The following is a 16,040-nucleotide window of genomic DNA, read 5'->3' on the forward strand; positions in this document are numbered from 1 at the left end:
TCTTTACAATGATTGAGTGAGTTCCCGTAATTAGTTTATATCAATACGTACCTCACAAGTCAATGAGTGAGTGTGGTTGTTCCTGGACTGCTGGTAGTCATACACTTAGGTTGATGAATTAGACATTAACAACGAACATGATGATTTCCCAAAACAAGGGATCAGATTCAATCAAGACAAAGGCCCATTAGAATAGCTTTAAATATTCACCAATGAGAGACTGCTTTTATATCAAGTCATTTTTTGGTTCCGTGACCACCACCAAGGTATGTCGTCATTGTCAGCGCAACTAGTCTCTTAGGTTTCTACCAAGTACTGTATTAGCCATTAAATCAGGGAGAAAAGCATAACTTCCAGTTGCCATAGACACCTAGAAACTGTTTACCATATTATCCTTCCTATTGCTCCAAGGGCTCACTAAATGTAGAAGCCATTCACCCAATCACAGGCAGATGAACAGTAGCTGGTTATGTAATCCTGGTTGCAGTAACTGTGAAGTGTTTTATTCTATTCTAATGACTGGGACGGTTTCCCAAAAGCATCTTAAGGTTAAGTTCATTGTTAGAGCTACATGGTTCTAATGATGAACTTAGCCTTAAGATGCTTTTGGGAAACCGGGCCCAGAGTATCACCTTGGATTCCCCTGGCCTGCTGGGTTCGACTTACCCAAGCTCTCCTCTTCAGATCCTGCCTCCCTCTCCCTCCACACCCCATTAGCTAACAATGGATTGTGGGATTCATTGTTGCTCCTGGTGGGAAAATTGTGTCTGTCACCCTGGCTGGGAAACAAACACAGAGGCCAGATTCAAGATGGAGGAAGGAACACAGCCTGGAATGATACTTACTAAATTGTAGGTATCAGAGGTCCTATTTCCTGCCACAAAGAATATTCAAATCAAATTGTATTTGTTACATGCTTCGTAAACATCAGGTGTAGACTAACAGTGAAATGTTTACTTAAGAAGGGTAGTTCCAAAAAATGCAGAGTTAAAGGTAATAATAAAAAATAAATAGTGAAGAGGAATAAATACACAGTGAATAACGAATAGCAATAACATGGCTATATACAGGGAGTATCAGTGCCGAGTTGATGTGCAGGGGTACAAGGTAATTGATATAGCTACAGTACGTACTGTACATATATGGGGCGGCTCCCGAGTGGTGCAGCGGTCTAAGGCACTGCATCTCAGTGCTAGAGGTGTCACTACAGACCCTGGTTCGATTTCAGGCTGTATCACAACCAGCCGTGATTGTGAGTCCCATAGGGCAGCGCACAATTGGCCCAGCGTCATCCGGTTTAGGGTTTGGCCGGGGTAGGCCGTCATTGGAAATAAGAATTTGTTCTTAACTGACTTGCCTAGTTAAATAAAAAATATATAGGTAGAGGTAGTGACTATGCAACAGGATAGATAAGACAGTAGCAGCAGCGTATGAGGTGAGTGTGTGTGGCGTCAGTATGCATTTCTGTGTGTGTGTTATGTGTTCGGGGTGCTGGGGTGTCAGTGTAAGTATGTGTGAGTGTATGGGTAGACTCCAGTGGGTGTATCCATTTGATTAACTATTTAGCAGTCTTGTTTAGCAGTTTATAGGCGTAGGGGTAGAAGCTGTTCACGGTCCTGTTTGTTCCAAACTTGGTGCACTGGTACCGCTTGTCGTGCAGTAGCAGAGAGAACAGTCTATGGCTTGAGTGGCTGGAGTCCTTGACAATTTTTGAGGCCTTCCTCTGACACTGCCTAATATAGAGGTCCTGGATGGTAGGGAGCTTGGCCCCTCTCGCCACCCTCTGCAGTGCCTTGCAGTTGTCGTACCAAGCAGTGGTGCAGCCAGTCAAGATGCTCTCATTGGTGCAGCTACAGAACTTTTAGGATCTGAGGACCCATGCCAAATGTTTTCAGCCTCCTGGGAGGGGAAGAGGTGTTAATTTCTTAGTGATGTGGACATCGAGGATCTTGGAGCACTCGACCCGCTCCACTACAGCCCCATCAATGTGGATGGGGGTGTGCTCGCCCCTCTGTTTCGTGTTGTTCATGATTAGCTCCTTGGTCTTGCTGACATTGAGGGAGAGGTTGTTGTCCTGGTACTACAATGCCAGGTCTTGGAACCTTCCCCCTCCCTCGTCGTCGTGATCAAGCCCTCCACCGTTGTGTCATCAGCAAACTAGATAATGGTGTAGGAGTCGTGCACGGCCTCACAGCTGTGGTTGAACTGGGAGTTCAGGAGGAGACTAAGCACACACCCCTGATGGGTCCCAAGTTGATAGTCAGGTTGGCGGACGTGTTGTTGTCTATCCTCACCCGCCTGGGGGCGGCCCATCAGGAAATCTAGTATCTAGTTGCAGAAGGTGGTGTTCAGTCCCAGGGTCCTGAGCGTGGAGGGGACTGTGGTGTTGAATGCTGAGCTGTAGTCAATGAACAGCATTCTTACATAGGTAAACCTTTTGTCCAGGTGGGTGAGGCCAGTGTGGAGTGCAATAAAGATTCCATCGTCTGTGGATCTGTTGGGGCGGTATGCGAATTGGATTGGGTCCAGGGTGTCTGGGATGATGGTGTTGATGTGAGCCATGACCAGGCTTTCAAAGCATTTCATGGCTATAGGTGTGAGTGCTACGGGGCAATAGTCATTTAGGCAGGTTACCTTGGCATGGGGACTATGGTGTATTTCGTCTGGCCTGTGGCCTTGAAAATGCTAACCTGTTTAAAGGTCTGACATCGCTACGGAGAGCGAGATCCTACAGTCATCCGGAACAGCTGGTGCTCTCTTGCATGGTTCAGTGTTGCTTGCCTCTAAACGAGCATAGAAGGCATTTAGCTTGTCTGTTAGGCTTGCGTCACTTGGCAGTTCGTGGCTGGGTTTCCCATTGTAATCTGTGACAGCAAGCTTTATTTCATTTCTTGATTCAATTATTATGTCATACTGTAAGGTGTAATGGAGGGATGTAGCTGTAAATAAAAATCAGTACGATGCAAGAAAACTAACTGCATATCATGACTTTTGGCCCTAATAGCCAAGCACACCTTGAGAAGGTAAGAATGAACCAGGGCATCTTATCTTCTCCAAACACCTGGAGGAAGTTATCCAAGAGCCCAATGTTGAAGCCATTCCTGTCAGGAAAGAAAGGAGCAGAGTGGCTCTGAGGGAGGGGAAGAGAGCGGAAAGAAGACGATGAAGACAAACACACCGTTCCATAAAACAACACCCAAACCTCTGCATGTTGTGAACCGATAAGAACATGTAAAAAATCTATAGCATGCTTAAAACATCTTTGATTCAGCTAAATGTTTATATCACATATCAAGCTGCAGTTGAGTGTAGCTGTAAAGGCAGAACACTCTGGGTATTTATACTTACCCAATGTAGATTTGTTCCTGGTCACCAGTCAGCAGTGGTACCCAAACAGGAACAGAGTCGCCAAGAACATCAGAGCTACCAGCATGAGGAAAAGGAACATGTAACTTAGCAGGCCTATTAGGGAGCCCCCTCAGAGAGAGAAACAGAGGGAGAAAGAGAAGAGAAAAAAGAAAGAGCCATTAAGATGACAACACAGAGCCATAGATGGATATTAATGCAACGGTTGCTCTGCCTTCAGACAAACATCCTCAAATCACTCGCCACCCAGTACTTAAAAATCAAATAGAGTAACACTGTTGCAGGTGAGGAACAGCAGAAAGAACTTGGAGAATCCTACACAGTTGTTCAACCTGGGGATAAAACAGGAGTGAGAGAGGTGACAAACAGTGAAATTACAATGAATGACTTCCTCTGCAGTTTGAGTTTCTAATAGCATTCTGGAATTACACTATATATACAGAAGTATGTGGACACCCCTTCAAAATAGTGGATCCTGCTATTTCAGCCACACCTGTTGCTGACAGGTGTATAAAATCGAGCACACATCCATGCAATCTCCATAGAGAAACATTGAGAGTAGAATGGAGAGCTCAGTGACTTTCAACAATGCACCTTCATAGGATGCCACCTTTCTAACAAGTCAGTTCGTCAAATTTCTGCCCTGCACTGTAAGTGCTGTTATTGTTAAGTGGAAACGTCTAGGAGCAACAATGGCTGAGCCACGAAGTTGTAGGCCACACAAGCTCACAGAACGGGACCCCCAAGTGCTGAAGCGCATAGCGCATAAAAACTGTCTGTACTCGGTTGCAACACTCTACCAAGTTCCAAACTGCCACTAGAAGCAACATCAGCACAAGAACTGTTCGTCGGGAGCGTCATGAAATGGGTTTCCATGGCCGAGCAGCTGCACACAAGCCTAAGATCATCATATGCAATGCCAAGCATCGGCTGGAGTGGTGTAAATCTCGCCGTCATTGAACTCTGGAGCAGTGAAAACACGTTCTCTGGAGTGATGACTCACGTTTCACCATCAGTCTGATGGACAAATCTGGGTTTGGCGGATGCCAGGAGAATACTACCTGCCCGAATACATAGTGCCAACTGTAAAATTTGGTGGAGGTAGAATAATGGTCTGGGACTGTTTTTCATAGTTTGGGCTAGGCCCTTTCGTTCCAGTGAAGAGAAATCTTAACGCTACAGCATACAATGACATTCTAGATGAGTAAAGCCAGTGTGTCTATGTATACGGACGACTCATCACAATACAAGTCAGCTAGTACAGCGACTGAAATGACTGCAACCCTTATAGGACTGCAGTTAGTTTCAGAATGGGACTATTTAGAACTATAAAAAAAAAACTAAAAGCATTGTATTTGGGACAAAATCATTCACTAAACCTGAATTAAATCTTGTAATGAATAATGTGGAAATTGGGCAAGTTGAGGTGACTAAACTGCTTGGAGTAACACTAGACTGTCAAATCAAATGTATTTATATAGCCCTTCTTACATCAGCTGATATATCAAAGTGCTGTAGAGAAACCCAGCCTAAAACCCCAAACAGCAAGTAATGCAGGTGTAGAAGCATTGTAATCTGTCATGGTCAAAACATATTGATACAACAGTAGCTAAGATGGGGAGAAGTATGTCCATAATAAAGCGCTGCTCTACCTTCTTAACAGCACTATCAACAAGGCAGGTTCTACAGATTCTCCAAGTTCTTTCTGCTGTTCCTCACCTGCAACAGTGTTACTCTATTTGATTTTTAAGTACTGGGTGGCGAGTGATTGGAGGATGTTTGCCTGAAGGCAGAGCAACCGTTGCATTAATATCCATCTACGGCTCTGTGTTGTCGATTTCAAGTCTCATAGCAAAGGGTCTGAATACTTATGTAAATATGGTATTTAAAAAATCTTTTTTATACATTTGCTAAAAATCTGGTTTTGCTTTGTCATTATGGGGTATTAAGTGTAGATTGATGAGGGAAAAAATGTATTTAATCAATTTTAGAATAAGACTAACATAAAATGTGGAAAAAGTCAAGGGTCTGAATACTTTCCCGAATGCACTGTGTGTAGCGCCCGCTGGCGGTGAACAGAATTGGTATGATGACATACTGGAGCCAGTACAAAGTATAAACATTTCATATATACACTGAACAAAAATATAAAACACAATATGTAAAGTGTTATTCCCATGTTTCCTGAGCTGAAATAAAAGATCCCAGAAATGTTCCATACGCACAAAAAGCTTATTTCTCTCAAATGATGTGCACACATTTGTTTACATCCCTGTTATTGAGCATTTCTCCTTTGAAGACAAGCCATCCACCTGACCTATCCAGACAAGCCATCCACCTTATCCAGGTGTGATATATCAAGAAGCAGATTAAACAGCATGATCCTTAATTACACAGATGCACCTTGTCCTGGGGACAATAAAAGGGCACTAACATGTGCAGGTGTCACACAACAGAATGCCACAGATATTTCAAGTTTTGAGGGAGTCTGCAATTGGCATGATGACTGCAGGAATGTCCACCAGGGCTGTTGCCAGAGAATGTAATATTAATTTCTCTACCATATGCTGTTTTAGAGAATTTGGCAGTATGTTCAACCGGCCTCACAACCGCAGACCATGTGTAAAAATGCCAGCGCAGGACCTCCACATCCGGTTTCTGCACTTGCAGGATCGTCGAGAGACCAGCCACCCAGACAGCTGATGAAACTTAGGAGTTTTTCTGTCTGTAATAAAGCCCTTTTGTGGCAAAAAACTAATTCTAATTGGCTGGGCCTGGCTCCCCAGTGTGTGGACCTGGCTCCCAAGTGGGTGGGCCTATGCCCTCCCAGGCCCACCCATGGCTGCACCCCTGCACAGTCACGTGAAATCCATAGACTAGGGCCTAATTCATTTATTTCAACTGTATGATTTCCTTATATGAACTATAACTCCGTAAAATCGTTGAAATTGTTGCATGTTGCGTTTATATTTTTGTTCAGTATAAATACCTACGTAGTAAATGTTACTGGGTTTGCTACTATAAAGAACTCAACTGACAATTCATATTTACCCAAAATGTTATTTATTGGTGTCTTTGGGATAACTTCCAATATAACATTTGAGTAAATACCTGGTCTTTTCTGTAAAATAAAGTGCTACCAAGTCCCTTTGAACTGTAAAGAATGTCCTTAATACAAAAACCAAACATTCCTATGTAGCCATTCAACAGTCAATGTGAAGAGATATGAATACAAGTTTATGGATTTGATCTAATGAAAAGGTATTGTTGCTAATGATACAAGACTGTCACATCTTTAATGCTCCCGAAAGCAAATTAAGTTCCAGGGTATACAGTCACATCACAAGATTTAAAACATGTCAGATGTCAATGAAGGTAAGGTGTGTTGATTGTTTCTGTAAAAAAACATTACGCAGGTCTGCCTGTTCAGAATCCTTGAGGTTATTTCAAGTCAGGTTCCTACTTCAAAATAGACCAGGAAGAGATATGTAATACATATTGCATCAACCACCCTGACTTTATGAAACTCCAGAAGACCAAGTCAAAACAACAATTTCTTATAGCATACCTTTAAAACTAGTGTCCCTCTATAAAACATGGTAATACTCGCTTGATCTTTTTTAAATGTATTTTTTTAAACACTCCGTTAAAGAATCCACACTGAACAACAAAGAGAAACAAGACTCCTCTGTATTCACAAATTACTCTCAAAAGAGTATCGCTTAAATATAAAACAGGCCAAACTAAAATATAAAAAAACAAAAAGCACAGAAAAAAAAGTATTCCTTTTTTCAAGGGATGGTTGGGGGTCTAGCATGTCAGGGGTAGGGAGTAGTCTCTGGCACCTGTACACTCAAACAGTGCTGGACAGTAAGTCCTTCAGTGAAATTCAAGGCTTGTCCTTTTCGGACTCTGCATCATCCTTCATCTTCTGTTCCTGCATACGGGTCCGAGTGGAGCCTGAAAAACAGAGACAACCTTGAGTTTCATGGCATACATACAGAACAGACAGTTGACAGACTACGGCACTTGAGGCAGATAAAAGCAAAGTCTATTGGATTACAATGTTTGAGGGATGGTAAAAGAAACGTAGAACTGATAATATACGAAACGAAGGATGATGAAAGCAGAATTCAGGTAAAGCCAGAAACAAACGTACCTATCTCTGCAAGTTTCTGTATCAGTCTCGACTCTTCACCAGGTTTGCTGTGAGGAGAGCAAGATGAGAACAGCAACTTATTTCAACCGTGCCTCACCTCTGCATGAACAGAACATTCTGCAGCCTAGTATAACCAAAATTAAAGATAGCCATCTCCTACCTCTCATCAGCTTCATCCTGTCCTTCGACATCAAAGCGCAACCTCTTCAGGGGCTTGGGGGCAGAGCTCATATCCAAACTCCTCTTCAAGGACCTATCACTGCTGTTCACCATCGCATTGATCTTCTGGAACTTATCAGAGGTCTGCAGAGGAAACAAGACAGAACATCATTTTAGTGCACTGGACACAATGCCCATTTCAGGAAAGAATATTTTCCACTATGTTGATGAAAATGATCACTTACTCCAAACGATTCACCGATCGATACCAGGATTCTGTGGAGAACAAAACACAGGGTTTACATTTACTAGTTAATAACGCAAACAATTTAACAGACATTACCATAACAAAATAGGAGAAAAATTCACAAAATTTGCTAATATCTTTGCCAGTTTGGAACTGAAACATCCAGATAATGAAATGTGCCTCAGCTATAAAATCGGTTCATCACTAAGCGCATACAAAACAAGGTGTCAGCCTGGTTCATGGGTGGGAGGGTACTGACCTGGTACGTGGGGTCATGACTGGAGACATGCGTGTTGGGCTCTTCATGGGAGAGATATAGACGTTGTTGCTGCCAGGCACTCTCAGGGGGGAGTTGGGGAACTTGTAGGGGCTGCGGGGGATGTGTGGGATGGGAGACAGTGTGGGGGGCTGGGGGAGAGAGACCGTAGGGAGTGTGTCAGTAGAGAATACTAGAACATTAAGAAGGCAAGCATTTTGAAACTGCGTGTGAGAGATCAGGACCATGTGAAGTATGTTGCAGTGCCACATGGGAACACTAACTGTCCGTCTCACCCTGGGAGAGGCGTACTGCAGGATGTTGGTCTTCAGTTTCTGCATGAACACCAGGTTGTAGAAGACAATGATGGAGTCATACTGGCCCTCCCGGATTAACACGTGCTTAAATGTCTGCAAGAAAGACAGGGAGATGAGATGTTCTGCATCTGTGGTAATCCTTCCTCTCATCTGACTTAATAAAGCCTGCCACACTAGCCATATGGAGCAAGTCCTTTTCAGTCCCTCATGTCTACACTACAGCTCCACAGCAGGAGTAGATAGTTCATACCCCTGTGTACCCCTGTGTACTCACCTCTTGGTTGGTGTTGGGCATGTTCTTGTAAGCAGTGACGATGGTCTTGAAACGCAAGTCCACGTTCTTCACCTTGCATATGGCGTACATGGCCGACATCATCAACTGTTTGGGGATAACAAGCCACAGGTGTCAAAGTTGTACATGATCATGTACAGAGTGTTTTAATCGCACAATTTGCATCAGAGTACGTGTGTGAACACAGCACAGTACCTGGTCCAGGTGGCGGTCTCTCATCAGTTCATACTCATTCTGCAGTGTGTGCTGGAACAGAGTCCACATGATTGGCTCCAGCTCAGGGTGAGAGGTCAAAAGTTGTGTGTAAAGCATCTTCAGCCTCATGTAGGCCAGCCGGTACACTACAGGAAGAACACAGAACGAGTTAGAAACCGGGTTACAAAGACAGACAACCAGTCATACACAAACAACACCCCACCGACGACTGTAGACCAACTACCAACTCGTGAAATCTTACATTTTTTGTAGAAGAGGCTGAGAGAGTTGGACTTTGGGTGCCTAGGGGTCTGATGGGGCGCCGGGGCAGAGGGCTGAGAGGAGGGTGGGGCTGTAGATTCAGGGGCCGGCAGGGTACGGCTACTGGGCCGCACAGGGGAAAGATACCTGCCAGAGAGGAATAACAATATTAGAGAAACCATAGTACAAGCTTCAAGCATAACAATGAGATGGATCAGTGACGCACAATTATTTCTTAAACCATGTTCTAAAAAAAGGTTAAATGGTCAATATCCTGGAGAGATCTCAACAGGTTCTCAACCTAACCTCTGACCAGTCTTTCCCAAAGCCTAGGGCTTTGATATCAGTTACTGTTGGTCAGTGTTCATGTGGCTAGACAAGCCCATTATCCCCCACCCTGTTCACTTCACCCATTCACAGACTTAACATTCCACAACTACTTAGTTCATGCTTTGTCAGGGTTCCGCAAAACAACTTCGATAAGATACATGTTGTTCCTAAATGCAGTTACAAGAAGACAAGGCTGAAAGTGTACCGTGCTTTTTTTGTGAGCATTCAAATGCAAGAGCATACCAATCCAGCTTAATATCCTCAAATTGGTGGTTATCAATCCATTGGGCAGAAGTACAACTTGCGTGCCTTCCCAAGCCTGAAAGGGATGCCATTTGAAAAACAAACAACATTTACTACTCAGATCTCTGGCACCCATCCATGCTTGACCGGATCTTACTCCAGCTTTGTAACAAAAACATTGTAACAAAACAACGGTCAATGAAAATGGGGTCATACACTCACAACCTAAGGTTGGGCAATATTACGATAGCATCGTCTATTGATGATGCTTGACATAGATCGTCGATGATGACATTGAGAAGTGACAAATTGTACCAACTTCTGTGTTCATGCAAGCGACCCATTGAACAAATCCTCACTTATCAGTATCTGCAATTTGGCAGTAAGCCCAGACCTTGTTTTGAGAACAAAAGCGATCAGTTTCAAGGTCTCAAAATAGAGAGAAGAAGCCTCGTGAGGTATTGGTCGGTCACAAGAATGAAGCAAACGTTAACCAATTATGAACGATGAATAAGCTAAATCATGCAAATTTGACGTATACTGCAGATAAGGGAATGGGACTGCCCCATTCAATGGTGCATTACGTTTGTTGGAACCTCTCCAGCGTGCTGACAATTATTAATTTAAGATGGACTTAGAATGTCCCTGTGTAAGAATTTCCACAGCAGCTTTCTCACAATGAATCTAAGTTACATCTCAAAAGGTTGTTTGAATATATATATATATATTTGTAATAATGACAATTACAACAATACTGAATGAACACTTATTTTAACTTAATATAATACATAAATAAAATCTATTTGTCTCAAATAAATAATGAAACACGCTCAATTTGGTTTAAATAATGCAAAAACAGTGTTGGAGAAGAAAGTAAAAGTGCAATGTGTGCCATGTAAAAAAGCTAACGTTTAAATTCCTTGCTCAGAACATATGAAAGCTGGTGGTTCCAGTTCTTCAATATTCCCAGTAAAGAAGTTTTAGGTTGTAGTTATTATAGGAATTATGGACTATTTCTATACCATTTGTATTTCATATACCTTTGACTATTGGATGTTCTAATAGGCACTTTAGTATTGCAGCCTAATCTCAGGAGTTGAAAAATGGCACCGGAAGAAATGGCAGCAGTTTTACAGGAGCCCAACCAATTTTACTATTATGTGTTTTTTTCCCCGCGTTACTTGTAACTTATTTTATATATAATGTTTCTGCAACCGTATCTTACGGCAGAAAAGAGCTTCTGGATATCAGGACAGCGATCACTCACCTCGGATTAGACAAAGATTTTTTTTAACAACAAGCAAGACTCACATGATATTCTCCAAACACCCGGCAGGCCAGACATCCCAGTTATTTGCAAGAGGAAGCGACGCAAGTACAGCGGACGAAGAGCCGGATGCCTCGTGAGGACCCGCAGAAGGCGAGTAGGAAAGCTGCCGTTACCGTCACTATTACTAGCCAACGTGCAATCACTGGACAATCATTGGACGAGGTATCCTACCAATATCCTATGTTTCATGGAATCGTGGCTGAATGATGACATGGATATTCAGCTAGTGGGATATACGCTGCACCGGCAGGATAGAACAGCACACTCCGGTAAGACGAGAGGGGGGGGGGGGTCTGTGCATATATTTGTAAACAACAGCTGGTGCACGAAATCTAAGGAAGTCTCTAGATTCTGCTCGCCTGTAGAGTATATTGTGATAAATTGCAGGCCACACTACTTGCCTAGAGAGTTCTCAGCTATACTTTTCATGGCTGTTTATTTACCACCACAAACAGATGCTGGCACTAAGACAGCACTCAGTCAGCTGTATAAGGAAATAAGCAAACAGGAAACCGCTCACCCAGAGGCGGCGCTCCTAGTGGCCGGAGACTAATGCAGGGAAACTTAAATCAGTTCTACCAAATCTCTATCAACGTGTTAAATGTGCAACCTGAGGGGAGAAAAATAAATAATAATAAATGAAGATCACCTGTACTCCACACACAGAGACGCGTACAAAGCTCTCCCTCGCCCTCCATTTGGTAAATCCGACAACAAGTCTATCATCCTGATTCCTGCTTAAAAGCAAAAATTAGAGCACGAAGCACCAGTGACTCGGTCTATAAAAAAAGTGGTCAGATGAAGCAGATGCTAAACTACAGGACTGTTTTGCTATCACAGGCTGGAACATGTTCCGGGATTCTTCCGATGACATTGAGGAATACACCACATCAATCACTGGCTTTATCAATAAGTGCATCGAGGACGTTGTCCACAGTGACTGTACGTACATACCCCAACCAGAATCCATGGATTACAGGCAACATTCGCACTGAGCTAAAGGGTAGAGCTGACGCTTTAAAGGTGTGGGACTCTAACCCGGAAGCTTACAAGAAATCCCGCTATGCCCTGCAACAAACCATCAAACAGGCAAAGCTTCAATACAGGGCTAAGATTGAATCATTCTACACCGGCTCCGACGGTGCATTCTACACCGGCTCGTTGGATGTGGCAGAGCTTGCAAACTATTACAGACTACAAAGAGAAGCACAGCCACGAGCTGTCCAGTGACACGAGCCTACCAGACGAGCTAAATCACTTCTATGCTCGCTTTGAGGCAAGCAACACTGAGGCATGCATGAGCATCAGCTGTTCCGGACGACTGTGTGATCCCGCTCTCCGTAGCCGATGTGAGTAAGACCTTTAAACAGGTCAACATACTCAAGGCTGTGGGGCCAGACAGATTACCAGGACGTTTTCTCTGGGCATGTGCTGACCAACTGGCAGGTTTCTTCACTGACATTTCCAACATGTCCCTGATTGAGTCTGTAATACCAACATGTTTTAAGCAGACCACCATAGTCCCTGTGCCCAAGGACAAAGGCAACTTGCCTAAATGACTACAGATCCGTAGCACTCATGTCCGTAGCCATGAAGTGCTTTGAAAGGCTGGTAATGGCTCACTTCAACACCATTATCCCAGAAACCCTAGACTCACTCCAATTTGCATACCGCCCAAACAGATCCACAGATGATGCAATCTCTATTGCACTGCCCTTTCCCACCTGGACAAAAGGAACACCTATATGATAATGCTGTTCATTGACTACAGCTCAGCGTTCAACACCATAGTACCCTCAAAGCTCATCACTAAGCTAAGGAACACCTGGGACTAAACACCTCCCTCTGCAACTGGATCCTGGACTTCCTGACGGGCCGCCCCCAGGTCGGGAGGGTAGGTAGCAACACATCTGCCACGCTGATCCTCAACAATGGAGCTCCCCAGGGTTGCGTGCACAGTCCCCTCCTGTACTCCCTGTTCACCCACGACTGCATGGCCAGGCACGACTCAAACACTGAGCTAAAGGGTTTGCAGACGACACAACAGTGGTAGGCCTGATCACCGACGAGACAGCCTATAGGGAGGTGGTCAGAGACCTGGCCGGGTGGAACAACAACCTATCCCTCAACGTAACCAAGACTAAGGAGATGATTGTGGACTACAGGAAAAGGAGCACCGAGCATGCCCCCATTCTCATCGACGGGGCTGTAGTGGAGCAGGTTGAGAGCTTCAAGTTCCTTGGTGTCCACATCAACAACAAACAAGAATGGTCCAAACACGCCAAGACAGTCGTGAAGAGGGCACGACAAAGCCTATTCCCCCTCAGGAAAGTAAAAAGATTTGGCATGGTTCCTGAGATCCTCGAAAGGTTCTAAAGCTGCACCATCGAGAGCATCCTGACCGGTTGCATCACTGCCTGGTACGGCAACTGCTCGGCCTCCGACCGCAAGGCACTTCAGAGGGTAGTGCGCACGGCCCAGTACATCACTGGGGCAAAGCTGCCTGCCATCCAGGACCTCTACACCAGGCGGTGTCAGAGGAAGGCCCTAAAAATTGTCAAAGACTCCAGCCACCCTAGTCATAGACTGTTCTCTCTGCTACCACACGGGAAGCGGTACCGGAGTGCCAAGTCTAGGACAAAAAGGCTTCAACAGTTTTTACCCCCAAGCCATAAGACTCCTGAACAGGTAACCAATTGGTTACCCGGACTATTTGCATTGTGTGCCTCCCCCCAACCCCTCTTTTACGCTGCTGCTACCCTCTGTTTTATCATAAATGCATAGTCACTTTAACTATACATTCATGTACATACTACCTCAATTGGCCTGACCAACCAGTGCTCCCGCACATTGGCTAACCGGGCTATCTGCATTGTGTCCCACCACCCGCCAACCCCTCTTTTTACGCTACTGCTACTCTCTGTTCATCATATATGCATAGTCACTTTTTTCAAATGTCTTTTTACTGTTGTATATCTTTACTTACCCACCCACACACCTTTTTTCCCCCACACTATTGGTTAGAGCCTGTAAGTAAGCATTTCACTGTAAGGTCTACTACACCTGTTGTATTCGGCGCACGTGACAAATAAACTTTGATTTGATAGGCTTGAAGTCATAAACAGCGCTGTGCCTCAAGCATTGCTAAGAGCTGCTGGCAAACGCAGTAAAGTTTGAATGAATGCTTACGAGCCTGCTGCTGCCTACCATCGCTCAGTCATTCTGCTCTATCAAATCATAGACTTAATTATAATATAATAAACACAGAAATACGAGCCTAGGTCATTAATATGGTCAAATCCAGAAACTATCATTTTGAAAACAAAACGTTTATTCTTTCAGTGAAATAAGGAACAGTTCCATATTTTATCTAACAGGTGGAAACCCTAGGTCTAAATATTGCTGTTACATTTCACAACCTTCAATGTTATGTCATAATTATGTAAAATTCTGGCAAATTAGTTAACGAGCCAGGCGGCCCAAACTGTTGCATATACCCCGACTCTGTGTGCAATGAACACAAGAGAAGTGACACAATTTCCCTAGTTAATATTGACTGCTAACATGAATTTCTTTTAACTAAATATTCAGGTTTAAAAAAATACACGTCAGTGTATTGATTTTAAGAAAGGCATTGATGATTATGGTTAGGAACATTTGTGCAACGATTGTGCTTTTGTTAAATCATCACCCGTTTGGTGAAGTAGGCTGTGATTCGATGATTAATTAAACAGGCACCGCATTGATTATATGCAACGCAGGACAAGCTAGTTAACCTAGTAATATCATCAACCATGTGTAGTTAACTAGTGATTATGTGACGATTAATTGTTTAAAAAAAATAAGTTTAATGCTAGCTAGCAACTTAACTTGGCTCCTTGCTGCACTTGCATAACAGGTGGTCAAGCCTGCCATGCAGTCTCCTCGTGGAATGCAATGTAATCGGCCATAATCAGCATCCAAAAATGCAGATTACCGATAGTTATGAAAACTTGAAATCAGCAATGCCGATTAATCGGTCGACCTCTATTTTGAATAGCCTAAAAACGTAACGTAGCCAGGGGACTAGGGCTGACCCCAATTATTTGACTGGTCGATTGTTTGGTCAATAGGCTGTTGGTCGACCAAGATTTTTTTTTAGTCGAGAAGTACCGAAAATATATTTTATGGGACAAGAGACACCCATCTCATTCACACCCATTTCAGTGAACTAATCTGAGGCAGACTAATCTATTGCAGAGGCTGCGGGGATGGCACAGTCCAAGAAAGGGAGTGTGGCTGGACAATGCAGGTCTCCCTCCAGAATTCACTCTCCCCCACCAATTTGTGCACATTCATTGTTTCATAACTTCATTGTGTAAATTGTTTGCTAATTCCTAATCGACAATGTTTGTTTGGTTACGGTAATGCATTCAATACATTATTCCTTTTACCGTTCTCATTGTCAGAGGGAGTGGACACGTTTGCAGAGCGCACAACCTATGCTACACCTGTGAGAAACAAGTTTTGGTTTATTTCATTCTTTTTATGAGTTTTGTCAATTTAGTCATTGTCATTTGTTTGGAGCCTCCAGTCAATGTGGAGTAAGGATGCGCACATGATTATGCATAGAAGTAGGCCTATAGGCTGCCTGGTCTGCGTGCAAATGTAGGCAAAAAAAGTGTCCATTTGGGGATCTGATTGTATTTCTGATTGGCTTAATGCACAACCACTAATGAGCTGTGGGGCTTCTCAAAGTAATGTTTTCTTCACCTCAAACAGCAAGCAAAGTTGGTTTTTACAGCCATTGAGATTTTTTAAATTTCACCTTTATTTAACCAGGTAGGCCAGTTGAGAACAAGTTCTCATTTACAACTGCGACCTGGCCAAGATAAAGCAAAGCAGT

The 16,040-nt window shown here is 43.6% G+C and overlaps 1 protein-coding gene across 1 annotated transcript in view; it reads right to left on the reverse strand.

Moving 5' to 3' along the window:
• Positions 1–6,410: 6,410 nt before the first annotated feature.
• rb1 (retinoblastoma 1) overlaps positions 6,411–16,040 on the reverse strand; it is a 38,258-nt gene continuing 28,628 nt past the window's right edge. Inside the window, exons 19-27 of the mRNA XM_024394145.2 lie at positions 9,254–9,399; positions 8,992–9,137; positions 8,779–8,883; positions 8,484–8,597; positions 8,191–8,339; positions 7,930–7,960; positions 7,686–7,828; positions 7,526–7,572; positions 6,411–7,326 (exon numbers count right to left, since the gene is read on the reverse strand). Of these exons, the coding sequence (XP_024249913.1) occupies positions 7,256–7,326; positions 7,526–7,572; positions 7,686–7,828; positions 7,930–7,960; positions 8,191–8,339; positions 8,484–8,597; positions 8,779–8,883; positions 8,992–9,137; positions 9,254–9,399 (952 nt within the window). The 3' untranslated portion in view covers positions 6,411–7,255. The remainder of the gene's footprint in view (positions 7,327–7,525; positions 7,573–7,685; positions 7,829–7,929; positions 7,961–8,190; positions 8,340–8,483; positions 8,598–8,778; positions 8,884–8,991; positions 9,138–9,253; positions 9,400–16,040) is intronic.

Source organism: Oncorhynchus tshawytscha, linkage group LG30 (genome assembly GCF_018296145.1).
Source record: "Oncorhynchus tshawytscha isolate Ot180627B linkage group LG30, Otsh_v2.0, whole genome shotgun sequence".
In the NCBI taxonomy this organism is placed as follows: Eukaryota; Metazoa; Chordata; class Actinopteri; order Salmoniformes; family Salmonidae; genus Oncorhynchus; species Oncorhynchus tshawytscha.